Source organism: Pipistrellus kuhlii, unplaced genomic scaffold, assembly GCF_014108245.1.
Source record: "Pipistrellus kuhlii isolate mPipKuh1 unplaced genomic scaffold, mPipKuh1.p scaffold_m20_p_5, whole genome shotgun sequence".
NCBI classification, from domain to species: Eukaryota; Metazoa; Chordata; class Mammalia; order Chiroptera; family Vespertilionidae; genus Pipistrellus; species Pipistrellus kuhlii.
The window spans coordinates 55,081,671-55,108,982 of NW_023425551.1; the positions used below are offsets into that span (position 1 = coordinate 55,081,671).

Here is a 27,312-nt window from a genome sequence, read left to right on the forward strand (position 1 = left end):
ATCATCAAGGAATCCACTGCAAAACAGCCACAAATTGAAAAATTTCCCCTCTCCATAGAAGGTTTTTCTCTCTATTTAGAATCTTCATTTTTTCTTTCCTCAAACTTGCAAGTATGCTTTAAACTATCTTGAGTCAAAATTGGTCAATTGTTGCTGGGATATAGAAAGGGAAATAAACATTAACTGAATAACTGTTATATGCCAAATATTGTGCTGTGTTAATTTTACTTAATTCATTTATTTCTCACAAGCATATGACATAAATCAGTATTACTGGCCCCATGTTACAGAAGGGGCTCAAAAAAGCTAATTAACTCACTCAAGGTCACATGGTTTATAAGAAGTAGGCATGGGATTTTAGACTTGACTTAAATTTGAAAGCACACGTAGGAGCTTTTCACTACCCCATGGTAAGTAGGAGCTACTGTCATTATTTTGGAAGATTACCCAAAGTTGTGCCAGGTTTTGTTAAAGTGCTAGTGACTTGGTGTAAAAACTGTAATGATGCAGAAAGGGCTTATGATCTTCTACCCTTGGCTTTACAAATTTAGAGCCAAGGAGGGTTTTTATGGGACCGAAGTATTATACTTGCTGAAGTTGTTTCTTTATGACTATGGCTCTGGCATAAGACATATAAATGTCATGGTCTACAGATAGAGCTGCTGGGCCAGCAAGGGTACTGAAGAGTATTGATGAAAGGAGATTCAAAACTTTCAACAACCAATTTACCCATTTCCACAAACTGGTGCCCTGCCATTTTATTTGATTGAATTTAAGAATCTACGGATCTTATAAGCCTATATGAAGGCTAAGACAACTGAATTAAAACATTTTAATACGCTGTGTGTGGCTAATATTGTGCTTGATTTAGAGGTATCTGCTTTTTGTATATCTTTTTTTTCCTATTTTTCTTTTCTCCTTTATCACCTGAAATAGGCTTATTTCAAATTACAAGATCATTTAGTATGCTATTAACCTAATATCTATCCCCAATTTTATCTCATGAATTTATATTAATTTGGTATATTTATCTTGAGTTCCCTAAAATGCCTGCATATGAGGAAACTTGTCAAATGGTAACAAACTATAATTCTAACAAAAAGCACTTGGTAAACCAAATAAGATCTCTGAAATGGTATACACATTTCATAATTATAGAATCAAAACAGAGATTCCATATTAGAAAGAGCAAATGTTAAACTTATTTTAACATATCCTATCATTCATTTCTGGATCCCAAATACTCTGTGATCCCATAATAAGTGCCATTCACTGAGTTCACTGTCCATATATCAAGCAGGGGGGGAAAATCCTTCTATTTTCATCTATTAACTCACAAATGTATATTAACAATATTTAAAACATTCCTAGCATTCTATCCATTTTGAGTCACATGGATCTCCCCTTGGGGTTATATATTTCATAGCCTCCCCACTCAGCCATGATTTCACAGTCACTTCAAAGACCAGCAGACTGATTTCCCTTAGGAGAGAACATGTAAAACCTAACATCCATTGCAATTTTGAGCTTGCTTCATGTATATCATTTGACCTTGAGGAATTGTGGTCTAAAATAAATCAAGGCCTGTTTGTGAAAAGGTTTCAGCTCTTTCCCAACTGATCCCTTATTTTGAAAAAACAATACAGACTTCCTATTTTGGGACTGATTTTCCACTAATGATGATTCCAATTTGTCATTTATAGCTCTCTCATACATTGACTATAAATGAAATTCATGCACAATCCAGCCGCTTGCTACTGTTTTTCCTTATTTTCAGAGAACACAAACATTCTAATCTTTAAATCTTTTGTTACTGGGCTATTACACAAGAAAATACATCATAAAAAGATTTATCGTCTTATCGTTAGGCTACATGGCAAATCCAATAATCTCTCTCAGGGAAAAAAAGACTGCAGATAAAGTTGGTAGCCGGGAACTTTCTTGAGAGAATGGGACAAAATCACTCTATACCTGACATACACAGAATGGGAACATTTGCACTGGAAAAATAGATACAGAGGGAGTGTTAAATATAGATTTGTGTTCAACTGGAAAAAAAAATAATCAAGTGAGATTCTCATGCCCCAAACTCATTGTCTGTTTCTTACCAGCACCTGCTCGTCGGGCCTGGATTGTTTCCTCTTCAGAATCAATACACCTCACTTCGCCCCACCCTCCTGAAGAGGCAGGTATCCCAGCTGCACCCATGACAGCAATCTTGTGAAGAAATCCAGTCTGGGGATTTTTCAGCCTTGCTTTCAAACAAACTCTAGATCTTAACTAAAAAAGATTGCAAAGTGCCGCCTCCACCATCACAACAGTCGTAATCCGTGGGTTAGGAGCAGCAGAAAATGAACACGGAAAGAAAATGTTGGTGTAAGCATAAGAAAGTCTCTTTGCATGACTGACTCAGGTCATTGCAGGCGCTGGGCAGTTATGCAAAGGATTGCTTGGATAAAACACCTTACACAAGCCACGCTGGGCCTGGTGGTGTGGAGACTGGTAGCATTTACGGAGGAGAAGCATATTGGCATCTCTGTTGGGTTTTCACCAGATCCACAGGGTTCAGGAAATAAGCTCCCTGCCAGATGACACTATGCTCCTAGCCATTCCTTCTGTGTATGTATCCCCCAAATTACTCTAACCGGTGTCCTTTCTCCTGCTGTGAGCTTATTTGTGGAGAGGGCTAAATAAAGAATGTTTATGACAACAGAATGGCCATTAGCCCATGGGATGATTTCTTAAAACATAATTTTTCTGCTTCTGTTCAGTACTATTAAAATCAATTAAATGAGAGTTTCTTCTTATTATTATGCCTTTGATTTGTAAAGGAAAAAAATGTTTTGTTTCTTCCTGAAGAAAAATTTGAAATTTAGGCTATGTTTGTAAATATTATATAGTCTTTATTACAGAAACTTTTTTTTTAAAAAAATTCCCTCTTCCTATTGCTATATTTTTCTAGCAGTGGCAAATATATAATTTGGCTTTAGAATTTTTTTCCTACAGTAGTAAAACATTGCTGGACTATGAAAAGCTATTCCTTGCTTTTAAATTTTAAATGAAAAGGAATTATATATTTCCTCCAGCATACTCTCTTTTGACTAAAACAAACAGGTACATGCAATTTTAATTTAAGCATATTATTCTGTAGGTAATCACTACTTTTTTGGATTTTAATACAGAGAATATTGTAAACAATAAAAAAATGTATATGCATATATTCCATACTTCCTAAAGCATAATCTTTATATCATAGAATATTCCCTTCTAAACAAATCTGAGAGGGGACCAGGATGGTAGCCTTACAAGAGAATAAACCATTGCCACAGCTGGTTAGAGCTTCAGACCAAAGGGTCCAGGCTCAATTCCCAGTCAAGGGCTTGTACCTGGACTGCAGAAGGCAAACCAATTGATGGGTCTCTCTCATACTGATGATTCTTTCTGTTTCCCCCTCCGATCCTTCCACTGTCTCTAAAAATCAATGGAAAATATATCCTCCAATGAGGATTTACCCTCTCTCTCCAAAAATAGAGAATCAACCATTTATAGAAATGGTTATGGAGTATATACCAAGATTGGCATGTCCTGGAAACTAAATTCCTAGTTTACCAATCTAGGCTTTCCACTTCACCAAACTATTATTTTCAAATTAAATTTCACTACTAATATGACATCCAGAAAGTACAGATAAAACTCATTACAACTAAATGCCAATACTGTTAATGTTGAAATTTTAATCACATACCATAGCATGGAAATTAGTTTTATTTCTTCATAGTCCTAGTAATTGATGCAAAAAAAAGTCTGATTTCAAATCACAAAATCTCTTACAAGTTCACTTTGAAGTAATGATCAATACTGTACTGAATTTCTAAGTTCCATATAATATCAGACTATTAAGGAAAGAGCACCAAAATACTGTACAATGAATGTACATATTGTTTTCCTATTCTCTCCAAGTACTTTCAAAAGTAGAAAAAAATCACCAGCATGGCTTAGTGATTGAACGTCAACCTATGAACCAGGAGGTAAGGTTCGATTCCCAGGGAGGGCATTGTAAATTTTATCCCAGTGTGGGGTACACAGGAGGCAGCTGATCAATGATACTCTCTTATCCCTGATGTTTCTATCTCTCCCTTTCCCTTCCTCTCTGAAATCAATTTTAAAAAGTAGAAAAATTTCTCTACTCATCTTTAGCTGACTTGTCTATATAATTTCTTCTGCTGCTAACAGTCATATTTTGGAAAACAAGCTATACTTCCACATAAACAAATACACTGAGTAATTTTAAGTAATGATGATGTCTACATTTTAAACTCTTGATGGGATGTAAATAAAGCATCTGATTCTCTATGGGGCTACAGACTGAAGACTGTTCAGGTGGAAATAACACACTGCTACTGTATTACAAGATTTATCTGGTTTGTGAACCATGCCATATCGTATTAATGTGTTGGCACTTAAGAATGAATGACAGAACTCTGGACAGAAGAAGATAAACATATTGTCTTTCAGACTTTATGTGGGTAAATCCTATATCTTCTCAGTGTAATCAACATTCTTAATCTTTACAACCAGTAGCAAAATGCACTATTTGTGAATGGTTTTGGCAGAAACATAAGTCCAGGGTCAATGCACCTCTTCTGAGATGCTTTCATGGACTGAACCCAACCCACATGGACCTCTTCATTGCTTTTCATTTCCTTTTTGACTCAAAAGGAGAGTTATACATAGGACTTCAGACTTTTATTTCTTGGAAGTTTCATTGATCTCTGCATTCATGAATTCATAATTTCTTCTATCAAAAATTATGAAAATTAAATATACTAAAAGTAAAAGAAGAAAGAGCTACACCAGGTCTCCGCCTTGAAATTCACATGCCATTATTATGCCCATATTACAGATGAGGAAACAGTCTTAGATATGATATGTGACATATCTAGTCAGTGGCAGAATGAGAATTTGAATGAGAATCTAATAAAAGGTCAAAGCTAATCTTGCTTTAGATCCTAATATCCTAAGTTTGGGAACTAACTTTGACTTAATATTAGGTAGAACAGAGTGTTAGTGGTTCATGACTGTGGTAAATGAATCTACACCAAGTAAAAAGCACAGGATACAATAGGATGAGGTCCTTCATGAGACTAGCCTTGCTCTGTCATGTCTTGACCTCAATGTTTCAGTTTATTAAAATGCTAAAGCACCGTAGGAGTCATGGTCTTATACACAGACATCAGTTCCTATAACCTGCCTCTCACAAGGGCAAAACTGTCTCTCATGGCCCTGAATTGTTTAACAACACAAGCCCCCAGACATTACAAGTCTTGATTCAACCAGACACTTTACTGAAGCATCATATTTAGGAATCTGGTCTTTTCATTTCATTTCAGGCACTTGGAGATCTCTCTCAACTATCACAAACAGATTTTTATGCCATAAACATAAGAATACAGAATTTTATATCCATGTGGTATTCCTTTAATCACTGCCTTGTAATAAAAAAAATTGAACTGGATTCTAATTGTTATCTTATAAGCACTATTATAATAAGAAATATTTGCCTCTATCAATCACAAGTGTTTATTATTCCAAGATACTCTTTGAGATGGAATCATGTTTCATGGACTAAACACAGATCAGTAAGTTATAGGTAAGGATTCTGGTTATTCATAAATCTGACAATTTACTCGTCAATGGCTACAAACAATTTCTTATGTGGTTTCAATTCCAAACATCTGGATTGAGTCTGAGTAATTCTAATCACTACCCCAACTCCAGTACTCCTTGAAAAATATAAGGTCTTCAATGATAATGCTTAATTTACTTCATGGTTTCCCAAAGGTTTTTATTCTCAGGGGGCTTAATCACAAGGAATAACAACAGCCTGTAATTATGGGAATTGAGAATCTAGCCCCGTTGTCAGCAAACTGCAGTTCGCAAGCCACATGTGGCTCTTTGGCCCCTTGAGTGTGGCTCTTCCACAAAATACCATGGCCTGGGCAAGTATATTTTGAAGAAGTGGCGTTAGAAGAAGTTTAAGTTTAAAAAACTTGGCTCTCAAAAGAAATTTCAATCATTGTACTGTTGATATTTGGCTCTGCTGACTAATGAGTTTGCTGACCACTGATCTAACCTAACAAACTCATTGTTTTCCAAAGAAATACTTCTCTCTGAAGCCCTGAAACCTAATTTAGAGTTTGGAAAGAACATATCAATTACATGTTCAACTCTTTCCTTTCTGATCACTCATCTCTCAGTTCTCAAAAAAATTTTTTTGTTGTTTTCACTGTCATTGTTGATGTTATTGATGTTGCTTTATTTCTTTTTAAAATGTAATGGCAATTCTTCATTGTAATTCACACTATACTTTCTTCTGTGGATAATTAAAATTTTTCTTTCATTAAAATGCACACAATTATCTAGTGGTAGAAATATTCTGGTTTCCTTTTTATTATTCAAAGAATTAATTAGTGTTAAATTACTGAAAAGAAACAGAATTCTGAGAATAGAGAAGTTGTAATCAAAAAAGAAACAGTCAATCATTTCCTATCATCCAATCTATTCAATTATGTACCAAAATTTAGAAGAGAGGAAAAAAAATTACTCTTTTTCAAACTTAGTTATCTTCAACAGTACTTTTTGGATAGATAATTTCTCTATACTCAAATATATAATTTATTATTTTTTTGTAATTAGTTCTACAAATTAAAAAAAAAAAAACTCCCAACGATGTAGAAATTAATCTAAGAACCATATTTGTAGGTATATAACTGAAGTTGTCACTTTACTAGTATATATAAATGCAGGACCATGTCTCCAATTAAACTTAGCAATCAATTTCCTTCAGAAAAAAGATATAAACTTGCCAACAAACCAAAATGTCCTGTGACAGAGGAGTGGATAAAGATGTGGTACAATGGAATGAAAGGATGAAAGTGCCATTTACAAAAACATTGATGTACTTTGACAATATTATGATAAGTAAAATAAGTCAGTCAGAAAAAGCTAAGAATCATCATTTCACTCATACATGGGATATAAAACTAAAACCCATGAATACAAAGAGCAGTGTGGTGGCTGTCAGAAGTAAAGGGATGGGAGAAGAGGGGTCCTAATATATGGTGACGGGAGAAGATTTGACTTTAGGTAGTTGGCACCTGGTGCAATATGCAGATTTTATAACATAGAAATACACACCTGAAACCTCTATGTACATGTTGACCACTGTCACCCCAACAAATTTAGTAATAAAATAGAGAATTATATAGATCCAGCAAAACAATGGAGGAGGAGGCAAAATTTGGTCTTAGTTTTAATCATGGCTAGAGATAGGAGAACATTTAAAGGGGTGGAACAGCAAATGTTAAATAATTGAGAAGGAAAAGTATGTAGTATGCAGGAAGGGCAGGGTTTAAATACTAAGCAGTCAAGAAGAGCAAAGTGTTAAGAGACAGTGAATCTGGCCGAAACCAGTTTGGCTCAGAGGTAGAGCGTCCCTCTGCGAACTGAAAGGTCCCAGGTTCGATTCCGATCAGGGGCATGTACATTGGTTGCGGGCACATCCCCAGTGGGGGGTGTGCAGGAGGCAGCTTGTCGATGTTTCTCTCTCATCGACATTTCTATCTCTCTATCTCTCTCCCTTCCTCTCTGTAAGAAAAATCAATAAAATATATATTTTTTTTTCAAAAAAAGAGAGAGACTGTGAATCTGTGATATTATAACTGGAGCTAAACTATGAGCTAAACTATTTAATTTTCTATGAAATGATCTAATCTGTAAGACTTTTACCACTAACCCAACTGGAATGACCAACTGCTAGGACAGTAATAATTAGTTACATTTGTGTAATACTCTAGACATTGAGAATTATTTTCCCAATGATTGCTTCAATGTAGGCATAATTTCCATTTTCTGTTCCAAGCATTTATCTGCAAGGTCATTATTCTGTTCCTCAATTCCTCCTTCATTTGGGGTTCCCCAAGAACCACAGTCATCTCCTGCCAAATTCACTCCTGCCAGTCAGACTGAAAATTAATTCAAAGTATCTGGGACAAAATTCTAAAATATACCTGGATATATATAACTCTTTAGTCAAAACAAAAGTTGAGTCATTTTGGATCATAAGTTGAATCATTTTGGATGATTTTCCCTCTCAAGAGTTCCCCCAGATAAATAAGCAAAAAATTTTATGGGAAGCTCGGATGATTATGCAAAATAAAAATACTCATGGAAGAAGAAACACTTCATAATTTATAAAGGGTCAGGGCTGGGATTTGAAAAGTCCTTGAAGACTATGAAGCTCTATAGTTCCTAACCTTGACTATACATAGGGATTACCAGAAGAGATTCTAAAAAAAAAAAAAAAAATTAAAACAAAAGATTCATATTGATTAAATCTAAATCCCTTTTGGCACTACATGTAATTTTTGAAAGCTCCCTAGAGAATTCTAAAGAACATCCAAGGATGAGGATCACTGATATAACCCACCTATATCATTCTATTGCCCAGGGTAACCCAGTTATTGAAAGAACTGGGATAAAAACTGCCTTGATCAGTAAGTGCTGGACTCCTTTTCATTCACAGGTCCATAGAGCTTAATGTTCCGAGAACATTGTGTATCTCTAGCATATCTCATTGTTCATGCCAGTCTCTGACCAGACTGCCACACTGATCCTTCCTGCCCAAATTCTACCCTAGCTCTCACATGAAACCTTGCACTCCAGTTTTCCTCCTAGGAAATGATGTATCATGTATCATCTGTACATCCTATTCAATATCATAGAAGAATATATACTTACTGTGTATCAGGTACAAGATATAGAGAGATATAGCATATCATCCCATTTAATTTTCACAATTAATCCATAGGATATACATTATTTTCCGGCGTATAAGACGACCCCCTAATTTTACAGTTAAAACATAGGTTTAGGCCTATATTTGCTGTATAAGACTACCCCCCACTTCAAAGAAAAGACTTACTTTGCCGTCAAGATCTGCAGGTAATTTTTGTGCAATTTTGGTCTTTTGCCCCCAATTTTCCGTTGACTTTTTTTCGTTTCAAAGTCATCTTATATGCCAGAAAATACAGTATAAATTATTATTCCCAGGTCCTAAAACAATGGAACTTGAAGCTTACAGTGGTTAAGAATCATGCCCAATGTGTTCAGCCTCTGGCTGTGACTAAATTACCTATGTCGTCATGATCTTGTATATCAGTCCTCTTCAAAAAGAAACTACTCAATAATATTCTTGATGATCTTACATTTTTCATAGATGAAAAACCATGGAGACAAATGCCAAAGATTAGTATTTATCATGTGTATATGCAAACACATGCAAACCTTGTTCTTTTTTCTCCTATGAATATTATTCATAGGAACAGAATGTGTCCCCCTCCCAAATTGATATGTTGAAGTCTTCACTCCAAGTACTTCCTAGCATGACCATATTTGGAGAGAGGATCTTTAAAGGAATAATTAAATCAAAACAAGGTTATTAGATTGGCCCCCAATTTCATATAACTGGTATCTTTATCAGAGGAAGAAATCTGAACATAAACAGAGGAAAGACAATATGAAGACTCAGAAAGAAGATGGACATCTACAAACCAAGATGTCGGGCTGGAACATAGCCTTACCTTAAGGCACTCAGAGAAAACCAACCCTGCCAACATCTTGATGTTGGAGTTCTAACCCCAGAACTATAATATGAGAAAATAAATTTCTGTTATTTAGTCCACCCAGTCTGGGGTACCTTGTCATAGCAGCCCTTGGACACTATTCTCATCTTGTACACACCAGATTGGGAAGAGTTAACTAGAATCAAAATTAGATTTGCCCTTTGGCATGGATCAAGTGCTTTTTCAAAGACCCAATAGAAGAAGTTCAGCTCAGTACGTAGAACAAGACATTAAAAGAAGATAGCTCAAGGCAATAACTGTTAAATCCAGAACAGCAGTAAGAACCAGAGATGCCCCAAAATATATGAAGAAGAATGATATAGAAAGTATACCTGGATTTCCAACATTGCAGTTGGTATTAGGGACGTCATTACGTAGCTTCTAATTCCTATACAGAGATTGGAGAGGGCGAGGCAAAGTTATAGGTGACTTTGCTGGACTTAGTCTTAGGATCCAGGGACATATATCTAACTGCCAAAAGGAAACACAAATCTGGGGCCCAGTCTTAGAACTCTAGTAGAAGCCAGATTGTTAGGATTGGGCCTACAATGCAGACAGAACAAGTTACAGGACTGACTAAATACTAATCCTCAGAGGGTCTGGTGGCAGCAGAGGACAGAACGTGTCCCAAGCTCTAACAGCTGCAAAGAAAAATGACTTAAGGAGCAGAGAATCAGGCAGAAATTAATACCCAGAATGTCTCTTTCTCTGTTCTACCATGTGTGAAAGGAGAGATCATTTTGTTTGCTTCTGAAGTCTCTCCAAGGTCTGAGTTTCTGTTATTCTGTTAAACTGAACCAAAAGTAAGAACAACCTTTTAATTCACAGGATAAAATGGGTCAAAAACACTGCAGTATGATTCTGCATTTTAAAAGGATACTGAAGAACAACTTACTGAGATAAAATAGGTAGCATTGAAGTATTCAATATGAAGTATTTTTCTAAATGCACTTTGAAGCATAACTGTTTATCCTTAAAATACATACTCTAAAACATTCTATATTAAAATTGTAAGCATGTATTATATATAAAATCACATGATTACTTTTGAAAAGGCAGCCCAGATTTTAAGTTAGTTTCTCCTAATCCAAAAATAAGAATTTATTTCAGCTGTAACTTAATGATCAATATTTCTAGCTATGGATTAATTGGGAGAAATATTACTGGATATAATCATGTTAGATTTCCAGACTTAATTTCTTTTTATAGAATACATTTTAGATATATCACTCCTGTTTTAGAATCAAGATTTTTGAGTCATTTATATATTAGGCAGAAATTGTAACCCTGAGAAAGTCAGCTTCTCACCATAATGATATCCAAAATTTTCTTAATGCATATTCTTAGAAATTAATAATTAGTATATAGTACAGGTCACACACACACACACACACACACACACACACACACAGAGTTATCTGTGTCTTCTCAATCTCTTCCTAGGATTTAAATTGCACAGATGATTAAATGTCCATTTTATCTAATGTCCATTCCATACCTACTGTACAAAGAAGTTCTCCAGCTCCCACTATGGCATTTAAAGTGAAGCAGCTAAAACCCTAAGCCATGTCTTGAAAGGGAGAATTAAACTTACCTTTCCCTCAGCAATACAAAACAATCTCTCTTCTCTTTTATGCCTATTCTCATCTCTGTCTTCTGTAATAGCAAAGACAATCAGGCTAGGTAGAAAAGTTGGCTATTTGTGATAAATGTCAACTTCACCAACTACCAGTCCAGCAATCTCTTTCCTCTTCATAAATTAAGAGAACAAATTAAGAAAGAAACTAGAGAAATCGTTTAATTAAAGATCAAGAACAGGAGTTAGAGGTCTGTAATTTTGTTCATCAGCTTCTATGTGAAATGGGACAGGGCAGAAGTTTATAAAAGGAGAACAAAAGAAATCAGGTGGGCTCATCCGAGAGAGCTACTAAGGGCAGGGACTATGTTTAAGTCAGTATATTCCCAATCCTCCAATCCTATCATATAGCAGGAATCAATGAAAGATTAATGCATAAGAGGTAAAAGGGAAGCCAACGCTATTACAGTTTCATATGGAACCATGCTGTTTGAGTATCTGCGGCTAACATGAAAGTTATGAAAGGCCCCAGAAGACATCCAAACTGGTTGCTTGTAACTTAATAAAGGGGAAGTTAAATAGCGATCCTTTTGTTTTCCAATTTTAATAGATATCAAATTAATGTATACACATGATGAAAACAAAAATAAATAAGGTCTTGATATGTAGTGTCCTTATGTCCCCACATTTCCCCTCATGTCCCCACACTATCAATTCCACTTCCTATCCTTATCTACATTAATAAAAGAGAAAGTTGCAAATTGACTGTACCTTTACAACACCTACCAGCCAACCAGAAGTGAGTATACAAATTAACCCAATAAAGATGGCAGGTTAATTTGCATACACAGGTGTCTAGCTGGGTGTGGGAAGCTTGTGTCATCACCATAGTGATAATGCAGGTGTCCCACAGTGCCCCAGCCACTCCAGGCCTCTGGGCAGCATGGGAAGGTGGAAAGATGGCTCCAGCAGGAGCGAAAGCAGTGCCAGCAGCCAGGGGAAGGCCCATTCTTACACTAATCTTCATGCATTGGGCTTCTAGTTTGTAAATATTTATTTTTTAGTTCTTCTAATGGAAAGCACTCTAATTTGTAAAAAATTTACCTTTATATGTTGACTGGTTTATTTGGGTTGTTATCCATTGGTTTCTAATTTTAAAATATTATCTAAGGTTAAAAACAAATTAAAGAAGAAACTCAGATCACTTTATTTACTAGTACATCCTTTGCTTTCAAAAACTAATAGTTATATCTCTCTTTTTAATAGTATTATATTTAAATGCTCTTGATCCTCTATTTATTGTCTTAAAATTTGAAGAATATATTTTAATTCTTAAAACATTTTTTTTATTTTTTTAATATATTTTATTGATTTTTTACAGAGAGGAGAGAGGGATAGAGAGCTAGAAATGTCGATGAGAGAGAAACATCGACCAGCTGCCTCTTGCACACCCCCTACCGAGGATGTACCTGCAACCAAGGTACATGGCCTTGACCGAAATCGAACCCGGGACCTTTCAGTCCGCAGACCGACGCTCTACCACTGAGCCAAACCGGTTTCGGCTAATTCTTAAAACATTTTAGATGAGAATATTCATGTGCTTACCTCCCTGTCTCCCAATTTCTTCATCCCCCATATAAGTCAGTTTCCATTAATTTTGACATGAACAAAATATATTCAGTTTTATAAACAAATATAAGAGTTCAATAGGGAATGGTGTTTTTCTAAAAATTGAAACTGTTAAGTGGTATTCATAATATTATTACATGTAAATACTCCAGAGCCAAGTAAAAATAACAACAATAATGTTAAGAGGTTAAATTTCCAAACTATCTGGGTTCCTGTTCACTCAGAAGCAAATGTACCTAAATTAACAGTCAACGAGGCTGTATCAATTAAAATCACATTTTTCTTTTCCTCCTATCTGAATGATGATTCTCCTTACCAGTTTCCCTCCTCCCCCTCAGTGTTTGTTCCTTTTTAGTGGTGAAAAGAGAGACCACCTTTCTTTACCAGGTCAATAATGTTATATAACTTAGACATTAGGTATTTATTATAATCTATGGAATTCTCCTTAATATAAAGATATTCTTTTGAAGCCTCCTGGAAATGACCTTCAGTTTTAATTTGGACAAATTGCTTTCTGCACACAATGTCATTCAGAGTTTTCTTGGCCTTGAAATCCTAGGTTAGCTCTACTATTTCTTGTTTTTCATATGCTCCATTTTCGTGATCATTATTCTTTTTTTTTGAGTGCATACACCTTTAAGTGATTTTCTCAGAAATAGATACCTAAGTAGGTTTTCTGAGAACTTGGAGTTGATTGATGGTTACATGTTCATAGAATCGCAGTTTTACAATGGGCTTGCTCTGAACTTTGAGGGCACTGATGAGAGGTAGTCTAAAATACCTTGCTGATTAAGTGCAAAGGCAGTTTAGTAACTATTACTATTTTTGCATCTGATCAGGTTTATTTTTTAACTTCCAAAAGCTTATATTTCCCCCTTTCTTCTTAGCATATTTAAGGGTGTTGAAATTCCTGTTTCCTAGTTTTGAACTCTGGATTCATCCTTTGGGCATTCCAAGATTTATAGAGGCTTCCTTATAGATCAATCTCATGGTTGCCTTCTGGACCCAAGGGAGTTTACAGGCTAATATTAGCCTTTATTTTAATGTCTCAGATTAGGTTATTTTACTTCCTGGTTGGGATAATTAACTCCTATCAGCAAGAGCATTTGTGGTCTCAAGTCTAGTCATGTGGTAGTCCAAGTAGTCTGGTGCTTTGGGTTTTGGTACTCAAAGCTTTTCCTTTCATCTTGGTTATTAACCTTAACAATTCAAAAATATTCACAAAGGATATCTGTGCATTTGGGTGGGGCAGTTTCCCTGAAAATGGGGGTAGGCATCTCAGAATGTACCAAACTGGACCAAGAATTAGAATTTTGTTCTGTTTGTTTTCAAAGCACACTGCTTCTCTTGAATTCTCTCTTCTAGCATCAATGTGTTTACTTATTTACATCTTTTTTTTTTATTTCATTCTGCTTCAATTCATATTTTGTGGCCTTTGTTGTTCATTCAATTTAAGATTGTACTTCTGGAGCCGCAATACTTTGAGTTTAATGACAAAGAAGAATACAAAGCATTTCATGAACAAGTTACCCTTCAAATGTGATTGTTGCAAGAGTTCCCAACTCTTACTCCTGACTTCCTAACGTTTACCTTGTCAGTTACCCAAACTGAATAGTCAATAGTTCTCATAGCCCACACTGTGATCACATGAGTCTTTAAGAGGAGAATTCACATCTGTTATTACTCACTTTCAACCACAGATTTTTTTATAAACTTGAGAGTATCATTTCTTACCAATAATCCAGATCACATGATCCTAAAAGGACAACTCAGCACTGCCTAATAGTAACAGCTACAAACAAACCAATTAGCCCTTGCTTTACAAGTGGACCTAAGAAGACACTCATTTGCCGAAACTGGTTTGGTTCAGTGGATAGAGCCTCGGCATGCGGACTGAAAGGTCCTGGTTCAATTCCGGTCAGGGGCATGTTCCTTGGTTGTGGGCACATCCCCGGGGGGGGGGGGGGGGGGGGGGGGGGGTCGTTGCAGGAGGCAGCTGATCAATGATTATCTCTCATCTATGTTTCTAACTCTCTATCCCTCTCTCTTCCTCTCTGTAAAAAATCAATAAAATATATATATATATATATATATATATATATATATATATATATATATATATTTTTTTTTTTTTTTTTTTTTTTTTTTTTTTTTTAAAAGAAGACACTCATAAAGTTCTTTTCAAAGTTCGGTCATATGATTTGTGTTGTATTTTCTCAGTTTACACCAAGTCAGCAAGAAGAAGAGGATTAAAAATGAAGGATGTCCAATAATCCAACACCAAACTTTTCTTCCAACTTGTTTTGTCTGAGGGTGTATACTGTAAGTTCCTTGCAACTTTAAGTTATTTACTCATCTGCTCAAGCAGCAATGCTTCTATATTTCTTCTTATAACTGGCAGAATTTCTTTCCCTCATCCGCATTGGCACCAACATGTCTCTTCTTTATTGTTAGGCCTGATTACTCAATTCTTTAGGTGCACAAATCTTCACTAGACTTTCTCCAAATGAATTATATTACTAATTTCACTTAAAATTCAATTTCTATCTTACCCTACTGGTGTGGTTAAAGGTTGAGCATCAATCTATGAACCAGAAGGTCATGGTTTGATTCCCAGAAAGGGCACTTCCCAGTTGTGGGCTTGATCCCCAGAAGGGGGAGTGTAGGAGGCAGATGATCAATGATTGTCTCTCTTCATTAATGTTTCTATCTCTCCCTCTCACATGTCCCTCTGAAGTAAAAAAATAATAATAAATCTTAAAAATGCAGCTTCTATCTCATAAACAAGATTAAGTTCACTGTTTTTCTTCTGTATAGAAAATTTTATCTGTTATTATTTATAAGCTATGAGACAAGAGATGCTCATTTTGTTTCCAGTTAGCAAAAGTAATATGAATAGCATTCATGTTGAAAACATAATGGCAGTTGACCTCAATTTTTATATGAACCCATTAGATAGATCTTACTTATAATCTCTGTGTGTGTGTATGGGTGGGGGGGTTGAATTACACTATATGTAAAAGATTATATTCAATATAAATGTTGGGCTATTTTTCAGATATCATTTGATCAGTTTATCTTTTTATTGAATGGTTGGACATATAGCAAAATTATATCAATGTATCCTAAAGAAAAGTCCATTTGAAGTGTCTATTTAACACTATTACAGATGTTTCCCAAGCCACCCCTTCAAATGTATTTCATTGTGCAATTATTCTATATTGCTTATTTCTGTCAAAACAATGTAAGCTCCAGACAGCATAGTGCATATACTTTTTTAAACCTCAATTTATCTACCAAAGGTGCTAAATACATATTTGCTAATAAATTTACAAACCACCTCAGCATAATAATATGAATTACAAGAATAATACATATATATTAAGTAGTTGACTTATGACAGTACTATAATCTGAATGTTTGTCTCTCCCCTCCACCCTAATCTCCCCACCCCAAATCCATAGGTTGAAATCCTAACCCCTAAAAATGATGGTATTAGAGGTGGGGGCCTTGGATTTGAGGGTGGACCCTTCATAAATGAGATTAATGCTCTTGGGAAAGAGACCCCACAGAGCTTCCCAGCCCCTTTTGCCAAGAAGAGGGCCTTCAACAGAACCTGACCACACTGTCATGCAGATCTTGGAATTCCCAGCCTGCAGAATGGCGAAAAATAAATTTTCTATTGTTTATAAGCTACAGTCTGTGGCATTTTGTGATAGCAATCTGAACATACTAAGAGAGGGAAACATTGTATTAAATGTTTAACTTATATGTATAACTGATAAACTGTACAAGAAAATGCATGGGATATAATAAAAATGCTACTTTAATTTCTGTCTCCGACTGCTCTTTAAGTTTTATTCCATGGTAATACTCTTCCCGTGACCCTGAAACTCACAAGATAGCATCTACTCTTTTCCTAAGAAATTTCTTCCCAAATCATTCTTCCTCTTCGGACCACACTGAAGCCTACAATATATAAAAGCATTTTTAATGTTTTCCTTGTATATTATATGTATGGGTGACTATCTCAGAGTCATTGTGGTATTAGACATCTCTCTCTCTCTCTCTCTCTCTCTCTCTCTATATATATATATATATATATATATATATATATATATATATTATTCTTCATTGCTTATTTCTTTATTCTTTATTGCATATATTGCAGAGAGAGAGAGAACTTCCATGTAGTTTAGAGATAGAGAGGATGAGAAAGAAAAGTGATACTTTTATCAAGTTATAATATTTAGTACATAATATAGCAATTATAAAGCAAGCCAAAAACTATGTAAATAAGCATCCCAAAATATAAATTATATAAGATGCATACAAGGACCCCAACAATGCAATGAGAATGATGACTCCCACCATTAAATTCAGGATTGTGTCCAGTTTAAATGGGAGTGAATATTCAAACCAAACATACATTTTTAATGATCAATTGACATATTTTCTAAACCACTGTTATCTAAGTAGGGGTGAGGGTGGGGAGAGCTTAACAATATAACTTATATGCATATTTGCATAACCCAAGGACACAGACAATAGTGCCAAGAAGACTGAGGGGGTGTGGGAGCTGAGGAATGGAGAGGGTTCATGGGGGTGAAAAAGAGGGACATCTGTAATACTTTCAACATTAAATATTAAAAAAAAAAGGAACTTTCTCTGATGCTCATTCCTGAACACTTGCAATGTGGCTAGTGCAAGTGGGGAAGTTAATTATTTTTATGCCTATTTAATTTTAATTAATTGAAATTTAAATAGCTACATGCAGCTATGGTATTGTAGAGTGAAGGTTTAGACAGAAAAAAAGTCAGCCCGTCACTCAATGTTCCAAAACCTTCTGCAATGTAATAGGTAAAACGAACTTTGTATCCCAAAGTTACTGTAAATCCGAAGCACAATATATAACTTCTCCATGACACAATCTTTGTGAAGAAATCTCTCTCGAAACTTGAAAAATACTACCCCATTGAAGTCTTTCTTTTTAAAGGCACACTTCCATTTATCAGGCATCGTTTTGGTTTTCTAGAAAAGAAGCAATTTCCCCCCAATCAACCCACCCCAAAATAATAACCTAGAAACATAAGACATTACTAAAGTTCACAGAATGACAGGCACCCAAACCATGAAGAGCTCTTATAACCCACATTTGGAGCTTCTGGTTGTTTTAAAATCCCATCCAAAACAAACAACAACAAAAAAACTATCACCTTCCATTCACTGAGATTGAAACTGTGAGCTTCCCAAGCCATACCTTCCCCCCTCCCACTCTGAGGCCTTTTTCTCCACTCCCACTGAGATACCATTGACATCTGGCTCTGTATAAGTTTAAGGCATGCCGCATGATGGGTTGGCATACCTATTTACTGAGAAATGGTTATGACCACACGTTAGTTAGCATCCATCTAATGAAATCTAATGGCAAACACATGGTTTTCCCCTTGTCAAGTCATCTCTCAGCAACTTTCTAACAGTCCACACCGCAGTGATAACCTTAGTCGTCACCTGGTCCATGAGAAGCCACTCTACCAAACCTGGCAGAGGTCCCCCTCCCAGGCCAGCACCCAGGCACCTCCGACCCCCCTCCACCCTCCACCCCCCACCCCCGCCCGCACCCCTCCCGCCCCCGCCCCCGCCCCCAGCGCGCCCCGCCCGCGCCCCGCCTCACCTTTCTCGCTGACGCTCTCGCTCTCCAGCTCCACGTCCTCGCAGCTCGTGTACTCCGGCGTGGACACGCCCTCCTCCTCCGAGCTGCTCACCGACATCTGCCGCCGCTTGCCGCCGCGCTTGGGCCGGTGCGGCTTGGGCGGGGACGGCCGCACCGACTCGGACTGGTCGGAGCTGAGCGAGTCGTTGCGCAGCATGGTCTCCGCCTTCTCGCGCTTGGCCTTGCGCACCAGCACGGCCGCCGAGCTGGGGTCCAGGCGGCTCTGCTTGCGGAGCGGCTCCGGCGCTCGGGGCTCCGCGGCTGCGGGCGCGGGGGCCGGCCCATGCCGGGGCGCCGCCGGCGGGCTGGGGTTCTTCGCCAGCGGCTTGGCGCCCGGCGCCGGCGCCCGGGCCTCCGCCGTCCTCTCGGCCGGCTGGGTCCGCGGCGCGGCGGGCGGCCCGGGCCGGGGCGCGGCGGGGGCGCGCGGGCCCGCCTTGCCCTCGGGGCCCGCCTTGCCCGCGGGGCCGGCGGCCTCGGTGTGCGGGAGCGCCACGTCGCTGTGGCGCCGCTCGTGCCGGGCGCGGGACACGCGGGCGTGCATGCGCATCTGCTGCTCCTCCGGCGGCGCCGTCACCGGGTACCGCGCCAGGTTGGGGTCGCTGCGATACCGGCTCTGGTACTCCTCGCTCCTGGGCTTCGCCTCGGCTGCTGCGGTGCCCTCCTCGCGTTTCCCCTGCAGGTGCAGGTCCGAGTAGTCCTGGGAGCGGCCTTTCTCCAGCCGCCGGCTCTCCCGCCTTTCCCTCCGCTCCCCATCCTCCGAGGCCGCCTCCCCGGGCGGCGCGGAGGCCTTGGGCGCGCGTCTCCGATCGCTCTTAGGGGCGCCTTTGCCATTCTGGTCGGGGAGCCCCGGCGTCTTCTTCCTGCGATAGACAAAGGCACTTTGTCAAGGAGAGCCCGTGTGGAAAGCCTAAAGCGAAGACCGGATCTTCGTTTTCCAGATGTAAAGCCTTTCGAATAATTGCTTATAATTGGATGTCTAATGAAAAGCGACTTGACAAGGAACCGTTTTTAAACCTGTATATCCGACTAGCTTTCTAACACAAGTTGCATTACAATAGGCTCTGGGACTTTAGAAAGTATTGGTACATTTCAAATTCTCTATAAATTAACTAGATCCATAAGTGCCATCAATAATCTAATTCAATAAATGAATAAATTGCCCGGACCGGTTTGGCTCAGTGGAAAGAGCATTGGCCTGCGGACTGAAAGGTCCCGGGTTCGATTCTGGTCAAGGGCATGTACCTTGGTTGCAGGCGCATCCCCAGTAGGGGGTGTGCAAGAGGCAGCTGATCGATGATTCTCATCGATGTTTCTAACTCTCTATTCCTCTCTCTTCCTCTCTGTGAAAAATCAATAAAGTATATTTTTTTAAAAAGGTATTGTTTTAAAAATAAATAAATAAATAAATAAGTTGTATGCTAACAACTGTGAACCAAAGACTAAGAATATGTTAGATGAAACGAATACAGGTAATAATCTAGGAGCAAAAGGCCATAAACCAATTCAAAACTAAATATATACTTGATATTTGTTTGGACAATAGTGACAATCTTTTACTGTACCTGAAACGTTTCAAGAATGGACATACAAGTATATCCATTTCAGAAATCAAATTTGATAGCATTTCTTCCATAATAGAACAAAAGTAATTCTAATGCGATCATGTGCACCCAAACACCTTTTTAAGAAATTGGTTAGGAAAAGAATGGCTGACCCTTAATCTTTATTTTACTTTCTGTAGGCAACAATAATAGAAATATTGGAAAATTTGAAATTAATATTCATTTTTCTTTCCCTCTCCCTAATTTCATAACATAGTACAAAAGAATAAAACAGTTTTCTTCTACTTTTCTCTCTATCCTGTTGAAGACACTGGCAAGATAAAAGAAAGGGAAGGGGGTTTGCCAATCTTTGAATGTTGTATCATTCAGTTGCTCCATCCAGCCCTTCTCTGTACACTGGTGTACACTTGATTTTGGAAAGTTCCAGCAACTATTGCAGAAGTTACAAAAGTAGGTGCCTTGGCTAAGCATTGTGACACCACTATATAATCTATGCAATTAAAATGGAGACAAACTAAGGCTGATTTTGGAATCCTGAAGTCCATAGAAGAGGACTTTTCAACATCCTTTGATAAAAGCAGTAGTAATAAACAAAAATCAAGGGGGAAAAGTAGGGCGATTTCTATTGTAGGTTACCAAAATAGTAATTGCTAAGATATGGGTTAGTTTGAGGAAGGGCTGGTGACGGTGAAAAGAAAGGGGGAAAGTTTCTTATGGCATAGGAAGGCAAAATGGAAACATGGAAAATTCTGTTTCAGATTACATTAGTCCACAAGGGTGAATTGTAGGGGCACTAATAGAATACATATTAATCATTATAAAATATAGTTTTCATAAGAGCATTATGATTTCACTGCAAACAGTAGCTCATTAAGGCATAGTTGATCTGGTTAGAAGTTTATATAGTGTTAATTTTATTTTCCTGAAACTCTGATAGAGAATGCTTACCTTCCAGGGTTCCTATGAGGCTGAAAGGAGATATCATCTGTGAAAATGCTCTATGGAAGGATAGAGTATTATGAAAATGGAAGGAGTTCTCCAGTCTATGATTCTTTGCTTATGATTGTTTTTCTCACCTCTACCTTTACTTGTTCCATTTCCACTAACTCCTGATGAGTGTATAAGATATGATCAAGGATTCTTCAATAATTTAAAACACTGCCATTCTTTTAGTCTTGCTTCTCTCCCTAAAATTGTTACCTGTCTCTCTTTTGCTTCTACACTCTCAATGTCCTTACTGTTTTCTTAAGTATTTATACAATCAGTGAGTGATTGGTATAATCCCGTGGTTAGCAAACTACCACATGCAGCTCTTTGGCCCTTGAGTGTGGCTCTTCCACAAAATACCACGGCCTGGGTGAGTCTACTTTGAAGAAGTGGCATTAGAAGAAGTTTAAGTTTAAAAAATTTGGCTCTCAAAGAAATTTCAATCGTTGTACTGTTGATATTTGGCTCTGTTGACTAATGAGTTTGCCGACCACTGGTATATTCAAAAGGGCATTTGTCCCTCTATGGTCATTTTCCTTTAGGCCACATGCTCTTGCATATACCTGGAACACCAATCCCACTCTTCACCTGGTTAATTCCTAGTCAATTTTCAGAGCTCAGTATAAAATAAACATTCTAAAGATAAACATAACTCTTCAGGCCTGTTACATTCTATGTTAGCGTCCAAACATGTTTTCTTAAGACCATTACATTCTTGAAAATGAGTTGTCAATACAAGACCTTGCCTTTTGCCTACAGGGTTAAGGAACTATTACCTCTCTCTTGGAGGTTCACTTCTAGACCTGGATGCAGCCTGCTTCTGTTCTGGCCCCATGGCTTGCTGGGAGGGCTCAGCCCCCTTGCTCCTGTCTGGTTGTGCACTGGGAGGAGCGGTGTCCTGGGTGGAGGCAGCTGCGGTGCTTAGGGGGGTCTGAGACCGGGATCGCTCCTGGAGCCGCACTTTCTTTTCTCTGGGCACCTCAGAGCCAGCACCTGTAGCCGTGTCACTCAGGGTTCCATCCTGACTGGGCTGCTGAGGGCCACTTCCAAAGAACCAGGCCCCAGACTTGGTTAAGATTTCTTGTTGCTTTCGACATAAATTGCATACCCACATAACCTATTTGAAGAAAAGAGAACAGTATAAAATTTCTATGCCATTTAGAAATAATTTATCTTCATCAAACTAAAACATCTTTTAAGGGGGGGAAAATTTTGTAAACTTCATATTTATCCTTATAAATTTCTTGTGTAAAAGATCCTTGTACAAGTCAAAGTATATGAAATGACAGTGCCTCTGGGTAACCTTTTCTTTGCCATTCGAATCCTAAGATTCTGAGTTTCCTTTTACCGTGTATCCATCACATTTTATATGACTAACCCTGCAGTTTTGTTTAAAATATATTACTAAAATGTTTTAAAAGGGGAGCTGATTGATTAGAAAAACATTATAAGGAGCTATAGAATTAATATTTATGTACATAAACTTTAGTGTCTCAAAGGGTTTAGAAGGTATCCAGTTTCTCCAAAATCATACATTATTAAAGCCAATATTAAAATATATTTCTGTGGAAAATAAATAATAAAAGTAGGCACAAAAAAAGTTCAAGCTGTGTGTTTTCCCTAATTCATTAGTAGTAGACTAACCTCCAGTTTACTTTATGCGATTAAGTATCATTTTTCTACATCCATATTTACTAAATCAATACATCTGGGGCTGGGTTTATTCATATGTGACAACTCTGATATAGTTTCCACAAGGAGAGCTATTTTTGCGACAGTCATTTAGAAACATACCCACTGATAAATTATAAGATGTATGACCACTTGAAATAAATCTATATATCTGCTCTGACATTTAAAATGAATGTAATAATGAGGACAATGATGATAATCAAAATAATAAACAATAACAGTGACACCAGCAGACACAGAGCTGAGATTGGTGCCTGCAGCCCTATGAGCCTTCTCTTCAATACCTCTGCTTCTTTGTGGTGACTTCACCGTGCTGTCTCAGCCAATTTCCTTTAGACGCACTTTTCATTTTCATTTGTATTTCAGAAACAGTACTGCCCCATGCAAAACCTGATTACTAAACTCTAGGCCCTCATTTTCACAAATGTAAATTCAGTCAACAATTACTCAAAAATATCACATAAGGATGAAAATATCCTAGGTACATTTACATGAGAAACAATGAGGAGAAGCAGCAGCTTTGTTTATTTGGCAGAAAGAAGGAAATGTACAACTGAAATATTCAGAAAGATAGGAAAATTGTAACTGCATCCATAAAATTTGACAAAAGCTAAAGTGAACATAAGAAAAAGAGTGAGAAAAGATAATATATATTTTTCACATATAAAATGTTGCAGATAAACTGTTAAAAACTGCTGCCTTTTCTAAATGAGGGAACTCCAATAAACTAATATGTCTGGGGAGAACTATGACAGATATTTGCAAGAATATTTAAGATTGTTAAAGCTTAATTCATTCCTCTACATTCCCTCAGATCATAAAATTAATTAGCTTCACAAAAGTAATTAGGCAGGCATGATCTACCGGTATAATAAAAGCATAATATGCTAATTAGACAGGACATGCTCCCAGACGACCTTCCGGATGAAGCAGGGGCTGTGAAGGCCGAGGCAAGCCCCTTGCCTGCATTTCGTGCATTGGGCCTCTAATATCTACATCTTGTCTTATAATTGATACCACAGAATTCCCATTCTAAGATGTTAAACAAGATGAACAAGGCATTGCATAAGCCTTTATCAAAATAGAAGATTTGTGGAATGCGTCTTCAATTTCTTAATAAGACTCTATTATACCCAGTGTACCACAATCTCCTTCTGACATAAATAAGGTCCCTCAGAAGTCTTCATGGGTTACACATGGACATATCAAAAGATTACATCGAAGGGCAATGTCCCAGCGCCATGACTTCCACGCGAGTGACATCTATTTGCTGCCGCCTACACCCCAGATGGAGACAGGGGCTGTGCTTCCTCATCAGTTGCCTCTTAACTGACGAAAAAGTGGTGAGCATGTCTGACACCACAATCCATGTGCAGTAAGTCCTCACTTAATGTCCTTGATAGGTTCTACAACTTTAGGTGAAACAACAGAACAACCAAACTTACCACAGGCTAATTGATATACACAAGAGTTAAGTTCCTGTGGCATCTCATCAATGTTGTGAGGAAACAACACTGAAGAAATGACATTATTGGAGGACCTGCTGTAGTAAAGGAGGTGGTTATGACACCCTGACTATTTTATATCAATCAAGTAGACAATAAGTTTGTATTTATTACACTAATTATAAGCAAAATATTATTCAGAACCTAAATTAAGCCCTTTTCTACAAAAATATTAAAGCACACTTAGGGTAAGTCTACAAATTTTCTTTAAAACCATACAGAAAAACAATAAAAATTATAATTAATACAAGAATTTCAAAGTGGAGTTAAAATGGTCATGATGATATTGATTAAAAGAAGAGCAAAAGAGACTGTTCACTTCATTGTACATCTTTATGTTTTCTAAAAAAATTCTTATTTTGATTGCTTCACATTTTAAGTGTTATAAAAATGGGCCAGTAAACGTAATTGCCAGATTTGGGAAAGTTCTGAATTTTGACTATGTACAGAATTGCTACAGTATCAAGAAAAGCAAATAAAATATAGTTACTAGTAATTACAGTTAAATTTAACAATTCACTTAACATCACTTTAAATTTACTTAATAGGTTATAGTTAGGGGGTAAGTAGAAGCAGCTGGTTTAATATTTTTTAAATATTATTTAATCACTTATGTTTGTGGTGTTTAGTCTAATTTGGAATATACAGTTTAATTCAAAATATTTTCCTATATCTTATTTACTTGCACACCACAACATTTTTACATTTATATTTCAAAACTGGTTGTAAGTGTGGTTAATCTTTCCTCTAATTTGAAAGCAAAATTAACTATAAAAAAGTCAAAATATTTAATTAAAGTACCATCCCCAATCTCAGTTATTAGTTATATAAATTACTCCTGCCACAATGTTTACAAAGAAAAAGAAATTGCTTATATGAGTAATAAAGAAAATGTAATATAATATTTTTCTCTGACTTTTTAACATATTTCATATCAAAAATTACAGACATGTATAAAAATGAGCCAAATAGTTATTAAGAAGCAATACAGTTTATGCATGTTTAAAGATTCTCTTTTTGAATATAGTATTAAGTATCATTTTGCTTGTCTGGAACTATGTATAATAGATAACCACAAAGTGGGAGGGGAAACCTTTCTTAACTAATTTTCTAAAAAGAGCATAAGAAAATTGGTTCTACTAAAAATGCTACTTATTTCACACACACACACACACACACACACACATGCACCTACCTTTTAGAGATTGCACTATGCAGGGTACCTTGAATGAGCATACTGGGATATGTTCCATACTAATCCAAACTAAAGCAGGTCTGTGTAATAACAGCTTAATAATTTACAAATGTTAAACAAACAAATAAATACAAATCAAATGAAGTGTAATTTTGAAGCAACATGGATTCTGAAAGTCCATGTCATACATCAGAAATATGAAGAATATTTGAAAAATTTATTCGGTCCTTTTGATGTAACAGCATTTTAAATTCTATCTTCCCACATAATGAAACCATAAGTAATACATTTCATCATTTTATAAAACCCATAGAAATATTTTATCCAGAGAAATAAAAATTACAACATCCCCTAACATGTGGAGAGAGAAAGAGGGGAAAGGGGGGGTGGCGGCGGGGGTGGGGGCGGGGAAGGGAAGGGAAGGGAAGGGAAGGATGAGATTGAATACAAATTCCATGGATAAAATTGAGAATTTGACAGAAAGTGTCATTCATATAGAAGAAATACTTTACACTTGCTTTCACATGAAATGCTTATAGAACCAGGAACACAGAACAGAAAAAAATGTGCCTTAGATTTACTTGGATGGTACTATTGAGGCGAATTATGACACAGAAGTGCATAATTCTTACATTAAAATTTCTTGCTTATAAGAATTCATCCAAGGTATTTAATATTATTACATTTATATATATATATATACTCATGAAGATTTTAAAAAAGATAACCTGTGTTTAAATTTCCATTCTATATTTTACACTTAAATTTTAAAACTGACTTGTTTAATACAGTACTTTATTTTTAAAAAAAATTTACACTACCATTTTGTGTCAGTTATAGTAATTTTAACTTTCAAAATTTCAAATTACCACAACTGGCTCAAAAAGAAATAGAAAATCCAAATAGCCTTAAACTAGTAAAGAAGTTTAATTCATAGTTAAAAGACAAAAGAAGTTGAATTCATAATTTTAAAACAACTTACAATGAAAATTCTAGAGCCAGCTATCTTCACTGGAAAATTATTTTAAATATATTTAAGGAGTAAATGATACAAATCTTACATTTTTAAAAACAGGAGAGAGAGAGAGAGAGAGAGAGAGAGAGAGAGAGAGAGAGAGAGAGAGAGAGAGAGAGAGAGAGAGAATAAGAGAAACTATTTCAACTTCTGAACTCATTTTATCAAGTAAGCAGCCCCCTAAAATTAGACTCATTATACAAGGAACCCTGTTCAAAGGAAATAAAATAAAAACCCTATGTCCCTCTTATAACCAATCTATAATAATAAAAGGGTAATAGGCTAGTTAGACGGGATGTCCTTCTGGATGATGCCGGGGTCAGAAGAAAGCACCCAGGTCCCAGGTGCCTGCCAGCAGCCGGAGGAGGGAAGCCCGGGTCCAGCCAACAGCTGGGAGAAGAAAGGCCTACTCTGGCATGAATTTTTGTGCATTGGGCCTCTGGTTATGAATAAGAAAAACTGATGCCATAGTAGAAATTAATAAATTATTAGAAAAATACAACTCTCCAAGACTGAATCATGAAGAAATAGAAAACCTGAACAGACTGAACAAATTGAATCAATAATCAAAATCTTCCAACCAGATGGCTTCACCGGTAAATTGTACCAAATATCCAAAGAAGATTTAATATCAATACTCAAACTCTTTCAGAGAGTAGAAGAGGATAAAACACTTCCAAATTCATCTTCAGAGGGCAGCATTACCTTGATACCAAAACCAGACAAGAATCCACACACACACACAAAATAATAAT

The 27,312-nt window shown here is 36.9% G+C and overlaps 1 protein-coding gene across 49 annotated transcripts in view; it reads right to left on the reverse strand.

The window, feature by feature from the left end:
* Window positions 1-27,312, reverse strand: part of RIMS1 (regulating synaptic membrane exocytosis 1) — a 389,815-nt gene that overhangs the window by 155,824 nt on the left and 206,679 nt on the right. For 40 of the 49 annotated variants that reach the window (XM_036413979.2, XM_045572599.1, XM_036413996.2 and 37 more), the window contains exons 5-6: window positions 21,927-22,267; window positions 18,563-19,461 (exon numbers count right to left, since the gene is read on the reverse strand). In XM_036413979.2, coding sequence (XP_036269872.1) covers window positions 18,563-19,461; window positions 21,927-22,267 — 1,240 coding nt within the window. Of the gene's footprint in view, window positions 1-2,108; window positions 2,440-18,562; window positions 19,462-21,926; window positions 22,268-27,312 lie in introns of those variants that run through there. The other 9 variants (XM_045572607.1, XM_036414007.2, XM_036414017.2 and 6 more) reach the window with 2 other exon arrangements.